Here is a 13,811-nt window from a genome sequence, read left to right on the forward strand (position 1 = left end):
TAAAGATCTGTGTGAACACTCCTGAGTACACTGAGGCTGCTCTGATATCGATGCCACACTCTGTCAGGTCTGATTCATAGAAGATCAGGTTGCCTTTCTGCAGCTGCTCAAAAGCCAGTTTTCCCAGAGACTCAATCATCTTCCTGCTCTCTGGACTCCAGTGTGGATCTGTCTCAGAGCCTCCATCATACTTGACGTTCTTCACTTTTGTCTGAACCACCAGGAAGTGGATGTACATCTCAGTCAGGGTCTTGGGCAGCTCTCCTCCCTCTCTGGTCTTCAACACCTCCTCCAGAACTGTAGCAGTGATCCAGCAGAAGACTGGGATGTGGCACATGATGTGGAGGCTTCGTGATGTCTTGATGTGGGAGATGATTCTGCTGGCCTGCTCCTCATCTCTGAACCTCTTCCTGAAGTACTCCTCCTTCTGTGGGTCAGTGAACCCTCTGATCTCTGTCACCATGTCAACAAACTCAGAAGGGATCTGATTGGCTACTGCAGGTCGTGTGGTTATCCAGAGGCGAGCGGAGGGAAGCAGCTTCCCCCTGATGAGGTTTGTCAGCAGCACATCCACTGAGGTGGACTCTGTAACATCAGTCAGGACCTCATTGTTGTGGAAGTCCAGAGGAAGTCGACACTCATCCAGACCGTCAAAGATGAACACAACCTGGAACTCTTCAAAGTTGTAGATTCCTGCTTCTTTTGTTTCAGGAAAGAAGTGATGAACAAGTTCCACCAAGCTGTACTTTTCCTCTTTCAGCACATTCAGCTCTCTGAAAGTGAATGGAAATGTGAACTGTATGTCCTGGTTGGCTTTGTCTTCAGCCCAGTCCAGAGTGAACTTCTGTGTTAAGACTGTTTTCCCAATGCCAGCCACTCCCTTTGTCATCACTGTTCTGATTGGTTCATCTCTTCCAGGTGAGGCTTTAAAGATGTCTTCTTGTCTGATGGTTGTTTCTGGTCTGTCTGGTTTCCTGGATGCTGTTTCAATCTGTCTGACCTCATGTTCATAATTGACCTCTGCAGTCCCTCCCTCTGTGATGTAGAGCTCTGTGTAGATCTGGTTCAGAAGGGTTGGGTTTCCTGCTTTAGCAATCCCCTCAAACACACACTGGAACTTCTTCTCCAACTTAGATTTAAGTTCACGCTGACAATCTGCATCGGGATTTCCTGAATGAACACACAACAAAGATCATCAGGGTTGGCAGTTAGTGTGTCTTGATGAACCAGGCTCATCTTCGTAATGCCCCCCAATAATTTGCCCCCCTTTAGGCTTGAATGTCGTTTCTGACTTTAAAACCCGCAGATACTCTGAAGCTGCTTTCTGAAGCTGCTTCGACCAACTCTGATCAGGTTCTGCTGTCTTTCACTTAGGTATAATGAAGTTAAAACTTCTCACAGAGAATGTGAAACCTACATACACTTAATGTTTTTAGATTAAAAACTACACTTTGTCTTCCTTGTGTAACTGAAAATAAAGCAGCATTTCACACACACACAAGATAACGGTTTTGGCTGCTGGCAAGAAAACCATCACATGAGAATGATCCTAAACATCTCATAGCAAACTTTTATCACACTTTATTGCAGTCCTTTATTTTGATAGCAAATGTTACCGCAGTATTTACAAAAGCTCATACATTTTGATAGCATTGATGCATTTCTGATGCAGGAAACTACTTATTTATTTTAAATCCATCAACATGTCAAACTTACCTGCATGTCATCAGGACATCTCATTGGTTATTTACTCAAAGCATTAAATACCACACTAACAATAAAACCATCCACATTACTCAGTGACATTAATCTCAGTGTCTCAAATCAAGGAGGAAATAAATGAGAATCAAGCAGCGCAATCATGCCTCTGTCCTCTCAGTCAATAATGATTGATAACTTTCAACCTTTTCTCATAATGAGATCAGGCCTCAAATTTTATCATGTCGCCCGTATTAACTGCAAAATGTAAAAGTCTAACCTTCTGGTCCTGAGCTGGTTTTTGGCAGTTTCTGCAGCAGGTCGTTCCTGGGTATTTCCTCTAAGACCTTCTTGGTCACCTTCAGAGCTCCATGAAGATTATAGGCGTTCACCATTAGATCCACAGTGTCCTGCCTTTCTGCCTTTTTCAGCTTAAACACTTTGATGGTTCCCTTCCATTCTTCCAGGATGTCAGGCTGCTTTAGATACCATTTGAACTTTGTGAATTCTTCATCACTTAAATCCTCCAGAGTCTTCAAAAGGTCCTTTGCCGTCATCGTGTCTCCCTGTTAAAGTCAGGCAGTAATTTTACCTGAAGGAAAACAGTAACATAAATGTTTCAGAGCTGTGTTTGTCGTTTGTAGTATTTGTGGGCTGAGTCAGGCCAGTCAGAGCTCCTGCTTGCTGCTCTGTGGAAGTGGCACAATGCTTACACTTCATTCAAATAAAGAGATCCATCTTTGAGTTAAATGAGAATCAGAAATACTTTATAGCTATATAATACTTTATATAAAGCACCACGAAACGGAAAATGTTAGCAGGATGCCAATAAATTGACAGATTCATTCATTCATTAGAACAGGTTTTAGTTCTTGAAATGAAAGCTAGCTGTTGTCTTTAGCCATGCAGCACAGCTCACAACACCAAAAAAAAAAACACCGCTAAGGCTGATGGGGATGAATATGTCTCTGATTGGTTGTTGTTCATGTAATTTTGAGAGAAAACCAGCTGATCAGGTTTCAGTCAGAATAAAAAGGACTCAGGCTCTCAGACCAGTTCTGACTCTCCCACATGTCTCAGCAGTGAAGTCAGCTCAGACTCAAATCTAACTGGTTTCCTGCTACTGATTCAATCGGACTAAACTCAACATGAAAAGCCTAATTTTGGCCAAAAACTCACAGATCAGAGAATAATTAGTGAATGAATTCATGAATATTCAGATCTAGAACAGTAAATACCAGAGATGGAAGAATGAAGAGAATTTCTTCCAAAGTGTGTTACCGGTCAGGTTCTTACCTGTTAAAGTCCCGTCCAGATGAGGTCAGAGAGACTTTCTACCTTCACCTGCAGACACTGACAGATGCTGATGGTGTCTGTGTTCGTCTGACCGACAGCTGTCACACCCTCATACCTTCAAATCCAAATCCAGAAGCGTCAGGATGACCTGAGTGCAGTGCTGCCAGTGAGAAGCTGGTGGTAGTGTCAAAGAAGGTCTGCAGTCTGATAGAAGAGTTTTCAGAGCAGCTTCAGACACTGACATCCACAACCTGCAAAAACACTGCAGCAGAAGAAGAAGAACAGGTTAGTTACTGAATGAGGGAGAACAGTCTGTAAACTCACGACAACATGTGACAAACATGTTGCAGGAAATACTGTTGTATTTTAACATTTTATTTTCCTTCACCCATTCTGCTCAGTGGTTTATATAAGAACCACGGCAGCTCAAAGTAAAAGGTCCTCGCTTAGAACACCTTTCCAAGAAAACTGGACTTGTTGTGCACCAAGAAATGTACAAAAACCACATTCTCAACTACAAGGACAATCTTTCAATAGTCAAATCCACCTATTATGCAGGCATAATTAGTTCAGGCGAAGAAAACACCAGATCCCTGTCAAACGGTGTTGCCATGGCAACGCATGATTTGCCACGAAACAGGAAGCTGTATTTTGAGAGGCTTAGGATGCTTGAAATCTCACAAAACCTTGCACAGACATCAGAATGGGTGTGCTCTGTTGTCTGATACTGTTCAAGGGCATGTGTTTGGAAAAACGTCTCTATAGCAGCCCCTGCAAGATTTCAAAGTAGCAACCCCAGATGTCTGATACACCTAGAGCTATCAAATTTTGTATGCACGTGTACAATGCCAGGACTTAAGTCTCTTGGAGCAATATGCTAAACCCAACAGGAAGTCGTCCATATTGCATAGGTTGTCTGATCTACCCTCATTTATAGCTCCCACACTTTAACGAACTTGTCCAACAGCTTTAACCCGATCGACTTCAAATGTGGGCAGCACGACCTTAACGGCCTTGCAATTTGAAATTGCAAAGCTTTTTTGATTGATCAAACAGTGTGGCCATGGCGTGGCGTTCAATTCTGATGATTCGCCATGAAAAAGGAAGTAGCGTGTAAATAGACTGGACATGGCCAGATCTGTCCCAAAATCACATGTCAATTCCTAAGTAATGGCATCAGGAAAGGACGTTTCAAACTTCATCCGTTTTGGTTCCTTTCTTTTATTTATACCTTTTGGTAACTTAGGGACAAAAATGTCCCTATTGAGAACACAATCACTCATCACATAGCACCTTAGGTACAAAAATGTCCACAGTGAGGTTCAGTGAAGATCTGCAGGAAAGCCATAATGCTTTAATGATGTTACATTGTGAAACTTCTGAGTTCTTATCAAATGCCAACACATTCTCATCTCAATGTGTCACAACTGACACCTTCAGACTGTGTGACAAAGCATAAGGATTTTATGCTAAAGGTACCCTTCAGTGTCTGTATGAACCCCCACCCCCCCTCCCGTTTGCTACGTTGCAGCAACACAAGGAAGGCTAGCCTCTCTCGCCTACTAGTACAGCCATTCTGGTTTACACAATGGTCACCTCCCGCATTGATTATTGTAATTCTCTTCCTGTTGGTCTTCCTCTCAAATGCATATAGAAACTTCAACTGGTTCACAACTCTACTGCTCGTATCATCACCAGAACCCCTTCTATTAATCAAAAAACCTCAGCAGCTTCATTTGCTCCCAGTTAAATACCGCATTGATTTCAAGACTCTGACCTTCAAGGCCATTCACAACCTCGCCTCTGTCCCTCACTGACCTCCTTCATATTAACACACCCACCCGTACTCTTAGGTCTTCTTCTTGTACTCTCCTCACTGTACCTGCTGTTCGTTTGACCACCACGGTCGGTTCTTCTACACGTGCTGGTGTTTCAGGGAAGAAATTTGCATTAAAAAGTAATGGACGGGCCACACAACACTATCCTGCGGTGCCAGCCGTGACGTGTGTGTCACGTAACGTTAAATGACTTGCACACGGACATTTAGCTTACTTTACAGTTCAACAAGACAGTTGTTATGATGCTAGCTGCAATGTTAGCAGCAGGAGAGCTGTGACTGTCGCTGTCAGGAGCTGCTGTTCTGCTCTGGTCTCGTCCTCTCTTAACTTTACAGCAGCAAATGGTGTCACTTTGCTAATCCACAACCCATTAGTTACATTACTCACTGTATCGTTGTTCACTCTGGGATGGTATTTTTCATGGTGTTGGGTTTCTCCAGAATAACTTACTCCACCCTCACGAATTTTTGCCATATCGCACAGCCGTACTGCACATATGGATTGTGTAAATTAGTAAAGTCAGGAAACAAAGTCAGTTGCATTAGGCAGACCAACCTGATGGAACTGCGTCCTCCTGGTACAAATACAAAGTAGGCTAGAACCACTCAAAGGTTTCTGGCAGCCAGCTGTTAGCAGTGGGAGTTAGCCGACAGTTGTGTCTGGTGTGATCAACAATAGATAAAGTTTACCTGTCTGCTTAAAGCCCCTTTTGGAAATAATAATATTCTATTAAACTCTCTGCATCAAACAATTTGTATTTCTAACTTCCACCTCACAAGCACCTCCATTTCTGCAGCAGAGAACTATTTTTTCACCATCTCCCTCTCTGTTGTTGATTAACTGTAGAACTAGTAGAAATTTAGTAGTTGGTACCACTACCAGTGAAATTCCACGATTCTCTATACCCAACCCAATACTACGGTAAAGGACAATATAATAAATCTCTCCTTTAATAAAAACATTTAACCTTACAAAGAACAACTTAAAGCTGTGACAGGATGTCCTGAACAGATGAGTGGTTTGCTGTCAATGAATCCCCCCCCCCCACAAACTCTCAGGTTTGTAATGTTTCAGGGTGGTCACTATTTCTATGTTGAAAAACAAACAGTTATCGATGATTGAAATGGATCGTATTGACCTTTTCAGACGGTGCCTAACTCCTCCTACAGCAACAGGTGAATTGGACAGACATTCAGCTATTAGCGCAACAAACTGCATCATTATCATTGGTGATTTTGAGTTGATCAAACTGTGAAACATCTGCCTACATTAGTTCTTCAACATATCCGAAAACTGGGAGAAATCCAGGCTTTGACACGGAGCTGTTTAAGTAAACAGCCAAGAAAACCGACAAATGTTAAATATTAAAATAACTTCACCCGGTTTCCAAACACGTCTCTTGCGGTTTTTCTTTTTGAAAAGTTGAGGTGAAGCTGACGTTGGACTTGACGCCATCTTTCACGTGTTGGATCCCCAGTACCTACAGTACGGTACTAGAAAAACTAGTCGTGTTTTCAGAATTTTGGCATGGACTTGGTACTAAAGTTTTGCTTCTAGTGACTTCCCTAGTCCGTAATTGTTTAGACACAGGAATCATGATTCCTTGAACATAAGAAAATCTGAACAGCCAAAGAACAGTTTTTGAACTTAAACATGCTTAATTGACTGAAGTTGAAAAAACATTTTTGGGGAAATTGAGTCACCACTTATTTCTAGAAACAAGAGGTTACTCAGCATCCCCACAGGCTCAAAGCAGAAGTGGAAAGGAGCAGAAAAATGAAGAGAAAATACTTCCAGGTTGTACATAAGTACAGTACTGGAGTACTTAATTACTTTTCACTACTGTGAAAAATATTAAAGATGATTGTAATTGTAATTTAATTGTAATTTGATTATTCACTTACATTCAGATTTAAGTTCAAACTGATGTAAAGAAGTTCAAGGTCTCTGTGAAGAAGCTACTGAGCCTTCAGAAAGATGGGAGGCCCCTTCTGCCTCCAGACTGTCCACAGTAGTCCTGCAGGTAAATCTACTGACAGCAATTACCGACGCTAACAGCTGTTCTTCAGTGGCTGTCTGGTCGAGCGAAGCCACAGTTAGTGGCTCAGACAGCGGGAGAGCAGCGGCTTGTCTCCGCCTCCTCCACAGGCTTCTTTCAGGAAAAGCTGCCTTCAGTCATCAGTAAGTGGAGCTACACAGTGACTTATTGTTTAACTCCTGAGGACCAATTGACTTCACTGCTGCTCTTATTCCACCGCTTACAGCCCAAATATCCACAACATGGAGGAGTTCCTCCTGTTAGTTTAGTTTGTTAATCAAAGTTCAGAGTTACTTTAACAACTTGTTTTTACTGCAACAATCTAACAGCAGTTAGCAACAAGACAAGCAAAGAGTCATTAAAGAGTCAAACATGTCAGTTACGTTACCTTCACACGGAGAAGAGAAGCTGCGCCATGAAGAAAGAGGAAGGGAAGTAAAGTTTGAACAGGAAACACACTGAGCTCAGCCTGTTCATAAGAAACGTTACCATGGTAACTCTCTTCTTTCCACGTCATTAAACAACTATACTGATGTGTTCAACACAAACAGTCATCCGGATGGAACTGGACTGTTAATGGGAGAAACTAGCACAAATACGCATATTTGCTAACCTGTAGCCTGCTTCTGCTCAATGAATGAAGCCAAGCAGGCTTGAGCTTGGCTAAAATGCTCCATACTTGTATAGCGCCTTTCTAGTCTTTTCGACCACTCAAAGCGCTTTTACACTACATCTGCATTCACCAGTCACACACATTCATACACTGAGCAGAATAGCCGCCAGGGGCAAAATTGGGGTTCAGTATCTTGCCCAAGGACATGGATGGGATACCTCCTGGGTATACAAAGTTGCTCCTGGAAGAGGTGTTGGGGGGGTGGTTGTCCCTCAGGCCCTAATAATATAGCTGACTTGAAAGTCAAACATGAGGTATAAAAAATTACACTGTCAAGTTGGACACATTCTACGTTGGTCGCTGTGGGTCAGGTGGTACAGTGGGTTGCCTGTTAATAGGAAGGCCAGCGGTTCAATCTCCGGCTCCTCCAGGTTGCATGTTGAAGTGTCCTTTAGCAAGATACTGAACCCTGAATTGCCCCAGTGTGTCATGTGATGTATGTGGTGAGACAGGAGGTAGGTGGACTCAAATGCAGACTCGGAAACAGGCAGGTACAGTTCAAAGGGTTTAATCCAACAAAAAGCGAGTACACTTACAATGTAGTGGCTGAATCCAGAGAATCCAAACAAAAGGTAAACAGAAAATCCAGAGAAACGAGTAATGATCTTTAATCCACAGAACAAAAGAAGTACAGGCAGGCAAGACAAATAGCAACCATAACACACTGCAGAGCATCTGAACACAACAATGACCGGACAGGGAATGAACAGAAACACCAAACATTTATACACAGGGGTTAACGAGCAGGGCGGGAGCAACACAGGTGACTGGGATCAGTGTTAACGAGACACAGATTGACAGCAGGGAAGACAGAGACACCAATAAACTAACAGGGAAAAACAGACTGAACTAAGATACTACAGATACTAAGAAAACATGTGAATGAATAAAGGACTAGACTACAAAACCTAAACATGACAAGATCAAATAAAGCTATAGGAACACAGAATCCAAAAACAGGAAAGACATGAACACAAAACCACACTCCTAACAGAGTGTGTGAATGTTGGCCTCTGTTTGAGCACTGAGGCTCAGTGTGTGAATGGTGAATGTGAGTGTAGTGTAAAAGTGCTGCGGTGCATTACCCAGGTGGGTGCCACCAAAGTCGTTATAAGCAAATCATGCCATTCGGCAGCCATCTTGGCAACAGCCTCCGGGCAGCTATTTTGGACTAACAAGACCAGGCTCCTATCTGAATGAATGGGCAGAGAGCCAGAACTGCACTTTAACTGGTCCCTGGGACAGAAACATGAGTAGAATCAGCAGTAAAATCTAATAAAAATCGCTGAAAACGTTTCAAGCCGACCGTTTATATCACTACTGCGCATGCATAGAAGAAGTAACTCGTTAAGCAGACCCCTTACGTCAGTGAAACCAAACTGTCTGACATATGTATATGATAACTGCCATCTTTGGCATTTCAGGCTTTCCCCATAGAGTTGTATTGAGGATTGTTAAAGTCTCCTCTATAAAACGTCTGTGGCGCCACACATTGGTGGTGGTTGAGATGTGCTCATACTGTTATGGACTGTCACTAATCCTCATCACCTCATCAATACTAATTAGTACATATTGATCCTAATAAGTGTGAGTCCTGTTGGCCACATCTAGGAGTCCATCTCAGTCAGTTTAGAAAGAAGCTCAGTGTTTGTAGCACTTTAATAATCTCTGTGTTCACATATAGAGCGTGCTCATCAGCCTGACGAACATTAGTGCTAAAATAATGCAGTGAATGTGGAATAATGTCAGTGTGAACATCAGGATTATTGGTAGTGCTGCAGTTACTGACAGTGACCACTGGAGGGCGGTGATCATGCTAGTTTCTCTGGGAGTCCACTTCTATCCAGGTGAATGTTTGTGTTGAACACATCACTGTTGGTATCAGCGTGGCTAACAGCATCATTTTCAGAGCAGATTTCGAAACTCTGAGCTTCAAATACCCAAAGGAAACAGGAGTGTTGCTCCCACTGAGGATGCCGACGTTTTGTTTCAGAAACCGGAGTTCAGTTTACCTTCTACTTTAGTAGTGATTTTATTGGCTGACTTCAGGATTATTCCTTGTTGTACTTGGAGCAGTCGGACCAGCACGGTGTGGAGCGCGGGATGCTGGGACCCAGAGGAGGATGAGCCAGACCGGTCTAGATCCAGCTCGGCCACAAAGACAGAAAAATCTAAACATCTATAAACCCGCAATAAAACCACCTTTTAACTTCATACCCTGCTTTAAAATCCTAATTCCACCTCTGAATACCAATTTATAACCATCTTAAACATACTAATGCCACCTTAAAAACCTTTAAAACATCTTAAACATACTAATGCCATCTAGTATGGAATGGAAATCTCTAAACATTAGAATGTCAGAATAAAGATGCACCTGGATGCAACACTTCGTTTTCATCTTTTCCTTCATCTCCTTTCATGGAAATCTCCAAAACGAGTCCAAATAGAAAGCAGAACAAAAAGATGTGAGCAGAAAGAAGAAAATGTGAGAGTGAAGCAGACTGAGCTGACTAATGTGACCGTCCTGCTGCTGAAGCAATGAACACTTAACATCAGCCTGCCCAGGGACTACGGATGAAAATGAGCTCTTGAGCTAAAACCAGGTACAATGCATCTTCCCCTTTGAGGTTAATGTTTATAGTACGTTGTCCCTGTTTCTCTAAAATAAAAAAAAATAAAAATAAAATAAAAAATAAATAAAAAAAAAACACCCATCCTTTGATAGAAAGTCTACCGAGGTTCCTTTCTAGAAGCAGCAGAGCAGCTGGTGAACACAGCGGAGCATTTAGCAGCTAAAGAGCAGAAAGGCTTCAAAGAAGAAGGAATACTGGACTCACCTCCATCAGGGGCCACAAACACGACACAAAATGAAGGAGAATGTTGCTCCAGAACAGCAGCACGTGGAAACCGGCTGCTTCCTAACAAGTCTGTCATTTCATCAAGTTCAAAAGGGATCTGTCAGTGATCAGTGCTGCCCCCAGGTGGCCACCAACACTTAGTGCAGCTTTAAAATGAGGCCTTCTAATGATGCAGTAGACTTCACAGTAGAAGTCTGTACTTTGAGTACTACTACCTCCTTCCCTGGATGGACTCACATGCGTGGCAGTACACCCTAACCTCCCAGCCTCTGCTCCCAGTTTCTCTGCTGCTCTGGGGACGACACCTCTACTCACATCAAACTCCCTCCATGGTGGAAGTCTTTCCACTTCCTGTCTGGCCAGAAGCAAAGCGGCAGCCGTCGGAGCCGTCCGATGCGGACTGAACCGGCAGGGAGATCTCTGAAGACCTGAAAGTGACAAAGTCACCATCAGTTTCCTGCTCTGCTGGAAAAATATTCATGTGATGTGGATTTTAAAGACGGCTGGGATTTCTTCATGCTGACTGAAGCTTCTTATATCCATGTGGATATTGTTGGGCTCCTGCTGCGAGGCCTGGGGGCCAAACAGCCGCTCTAAACTAAAGTTAGATCTCTGCTGCCTGTCCGCAGTTTTGCCTGTGTGAGGCTGAAAAGCAGAAAAGGACTTTTGTCCTTTTAGATCTGCTGAGAAAACTCAAAGCTAAATGTTGCTTCTTCTTTGGCTTGTGATGACGGGGCGCTGCCCGCCACTTTGACACAGCAACATGTTTGTTATGGTGACATCCAGCTCAAACTCATTTTCACCACGGGCCACATAAGCATTTTGGTTACCCTCAAAGGGCCAGCTGGAACTGTAAGACTGTATAAACATATATTGTAGCCTGCTCCTTCTTCATTATCCTCTATAGTTGTTACATAATAAATGATTATAAATTGGTACAAAAAATATTTATTTTGCTTGATTCAAACAAAAAGATTTATAAACAAAACTGAAAAGTTATCTGTTTGGGCACCTTCTTACCTTGATGCTAAATTATTTAATTTCAATTAATTTCTAAACTCATGGAGCAAGTTTTCTGCTCATGTTCAAAACTTTCTGCACATTCAGAATCTCTCCCTCATATCTTTGTTCTCTTATATATCCAGAAGAAAATCGTAATATTATGAGACTAACATCATTATTTAATGTCTTAAAGTCTACCTGACCTATACTCTGCTGTGCTCCCCTTCAGACTTAACTGCACTGCGCACTTCATGCCAGGTACAAACCGAAACCAACACTTGTGATCAGGCAGAAATCTTGGCGCAAATCTTCATGTTAACTTCTGCAGATCCGATAAAGTCCAACTCACTGTCCCAAACAGAGCCAAACTGTGCTTCAGGTTTTAAATGTTTACAATGCAGAAGTCTACCAGCGGCTCTGCTGCAGGCTGTGTTGTGTGAGTCCGGCATGACAGCGTGAGAAGACGGCCATTAAAAAAAACTTAGTTAAACGCGGGTGTTGAAAGACCGCAATCTAGAAGCGGGATACCGTCAATTCGCTGGTCACAAAATCTGCATTCATTGTGGGAGATGTAGTTTATTCATTATGTACGCTTTAAAGCAGCATAAACTTTTATTTTAGGACAATCATGGATCTTTTAAGCTTTAAAATGACGTGGCGGGCCGGATTCGGTCCGCGGGCCTTGAGTTTGACACATGTGCTCTAGAAAGTAAGTTTGGGCAGGGCCCTGAGTTCTTTTAGAATATAGTTTCTTAATATCAGAATCCCAGCATCTACTATCTTAGCTTCTCTTGCAGTCAAAATGTGAAACTCAAATATGGTAACTGGCTTTCAAATAAAACAGCACTCTGGTATATGATTAAAGAAGTGATCTTATTCTTTGGACAAATATTAAATAAAATAAATGCAAAATAAACAATTGGTGCAATATACAATAAATCAAATTTGAAGTTTCCCTCCTTTCACACAAGGTCTGAGGTAATTCACTAGTTCTGTGGCAAGATAACACCACAGTTCACCACAAATGCACTTTAACTGTAACAAATATCAGTGGGCCCACACTATAACACTCACACATACAGCCAGCAAAACCACTTGAGACAACGTTGCAGGCCTGGAGCGTGGCTCGTGTACGTTGAGACCCAAACCCAAATGGTCGTTTCACTCAGTTAATGAGCAGGAAAATAAAGTAAAAGAGTACCTGCGTCCTCTTTCCCACGTGGCCAGAGGAACTCTGAGCAGCCTGCTAGCTCAGAGCGCTATCTGGTTTTCCTCAGCGTTTCCTTGTTGAAAGCGTTGTATAAGTCCACTTGATTAACTTTGTTAGCTAACTGAAGGTATAGTGTCCATTCACTTTTCCAATGAATGTACTATGTAGCTTACTATGCTACTTATTTAGCTAAAACACATCACCATATTTTGCCTTGTTCATCCAAATGAAATGACTTTTAATCTCTGATTTACTTTTAATGAACTCTTGTATACTCTACTATTTATGCTGGGTTACAGACTGTTATGAGTCTGCAATTCTCCTCCCCGATCCCTTGTGTTCATGTTCTCTTCCCTCCCTGTGTCTCCACCTGCACACCTTCTTCTTCTTTTTCGTTACGTTTTATGGCAGGTGGCAGCCAGCGTTAAGGTGCATTACCGCTGCCTACTATGTTGGTGTGAGGACCAGAGTTTCTATCCCTTGATAAATACATAAAATAAATAAACAAAACAAAATTAAAAAAAAACATAAAGAAAGAAAAGATGAATTACTGAGTTATTTCACTGCTCACTGTTCTGTCCTCTTCACACGCCTTGCATGAATTGACAGGCAGATGAACTCCATCCCCAATTACTACACTGACAAAGATGTTCCAACTTGACTTTCTTTTAATGTAGCAACTGGCAGTAGGGTAAAACTGACAAAAAGAAAAACAAAACATATATCAGAGGTCTCTGAATTGCCACTGTAGAGAGCACAGGAAATAAACTCAAATTGTACACAGTATTTACAGATACTAAATCAAAAGGATAAGCTACTGGTAAGCATAATGTAGCTAAATGGAATTTATATACACTTTTCTCACTGGTAGTTAGCTAGCACATGTGGCCAACATAGACAGACTATCTGTATGTACCTACCCACTGTTCTGTGAAAATATATATACAAACATGTCAACAAATGATCTCTTAAGTTTATTTTACATAACAACGATGCTTTCAAAGACCCAAATGAACCCAAAATGAAATGTTCCAGTCTCTGCAATAGGATCTGATGGTCAATGGTATCAAATGCAGCACTAAGATCTAATAAAACCAGTACAGAGACAAGTCCTTTGTCTGATGCAATAAGGAGGTTGTTAGTAATTTTCACCAGTGCTGTCTCTGTGCTATGATGAGCTCTAAAGGGGCGGCTG

The 13,811-nt window shown here is 42.1% G+C and overlaps 1 protein-coding gene across 1 annotated transcript; it reads right to left on the reverse strand.

Annotated features, from left to right (window-relative positions):
• Positions 1-4: 4 nt before the first annotated feature.
• LOC123966678 (NLR family CARD domain-containing protein 3-like) lies at positions 5-3,195 on the reverse strand (the record flags this gene model as incomplete). Its single annotated transcript, XM_046042814.1, has 3 exons — positions 2,995-3,195; positions 1,979-2,290; positions 5-1,170 (listed from the first exon to the last, which is right to left on the reverse strand). Coding segments are annotated over exons 2-3 (1,443 nt in total), but the record flags the coding sequence as incomplete, so codon positions are not given.
• Between the last annotated feature and the right edge of the window lie 10,616 nt (positions 3,196-13,811).

This window comes from Micropterus dolomieu, unplaced genomic scaffold (assembly GCF_021292245.1).
Source record: "Micropterus dolomieu isolate WLL.071019.BEF.003 ecotype Adirondacks unplaced genomic scaffold, ASM2129224v1 contig_13977, whole genome shotgun sequence".
NCBI lineage: Eukaryota > Metazoa > Chordata > Actinopteri > Centrarchiformes > Centrarchidae > Micropterus > Micropterus dolomieu.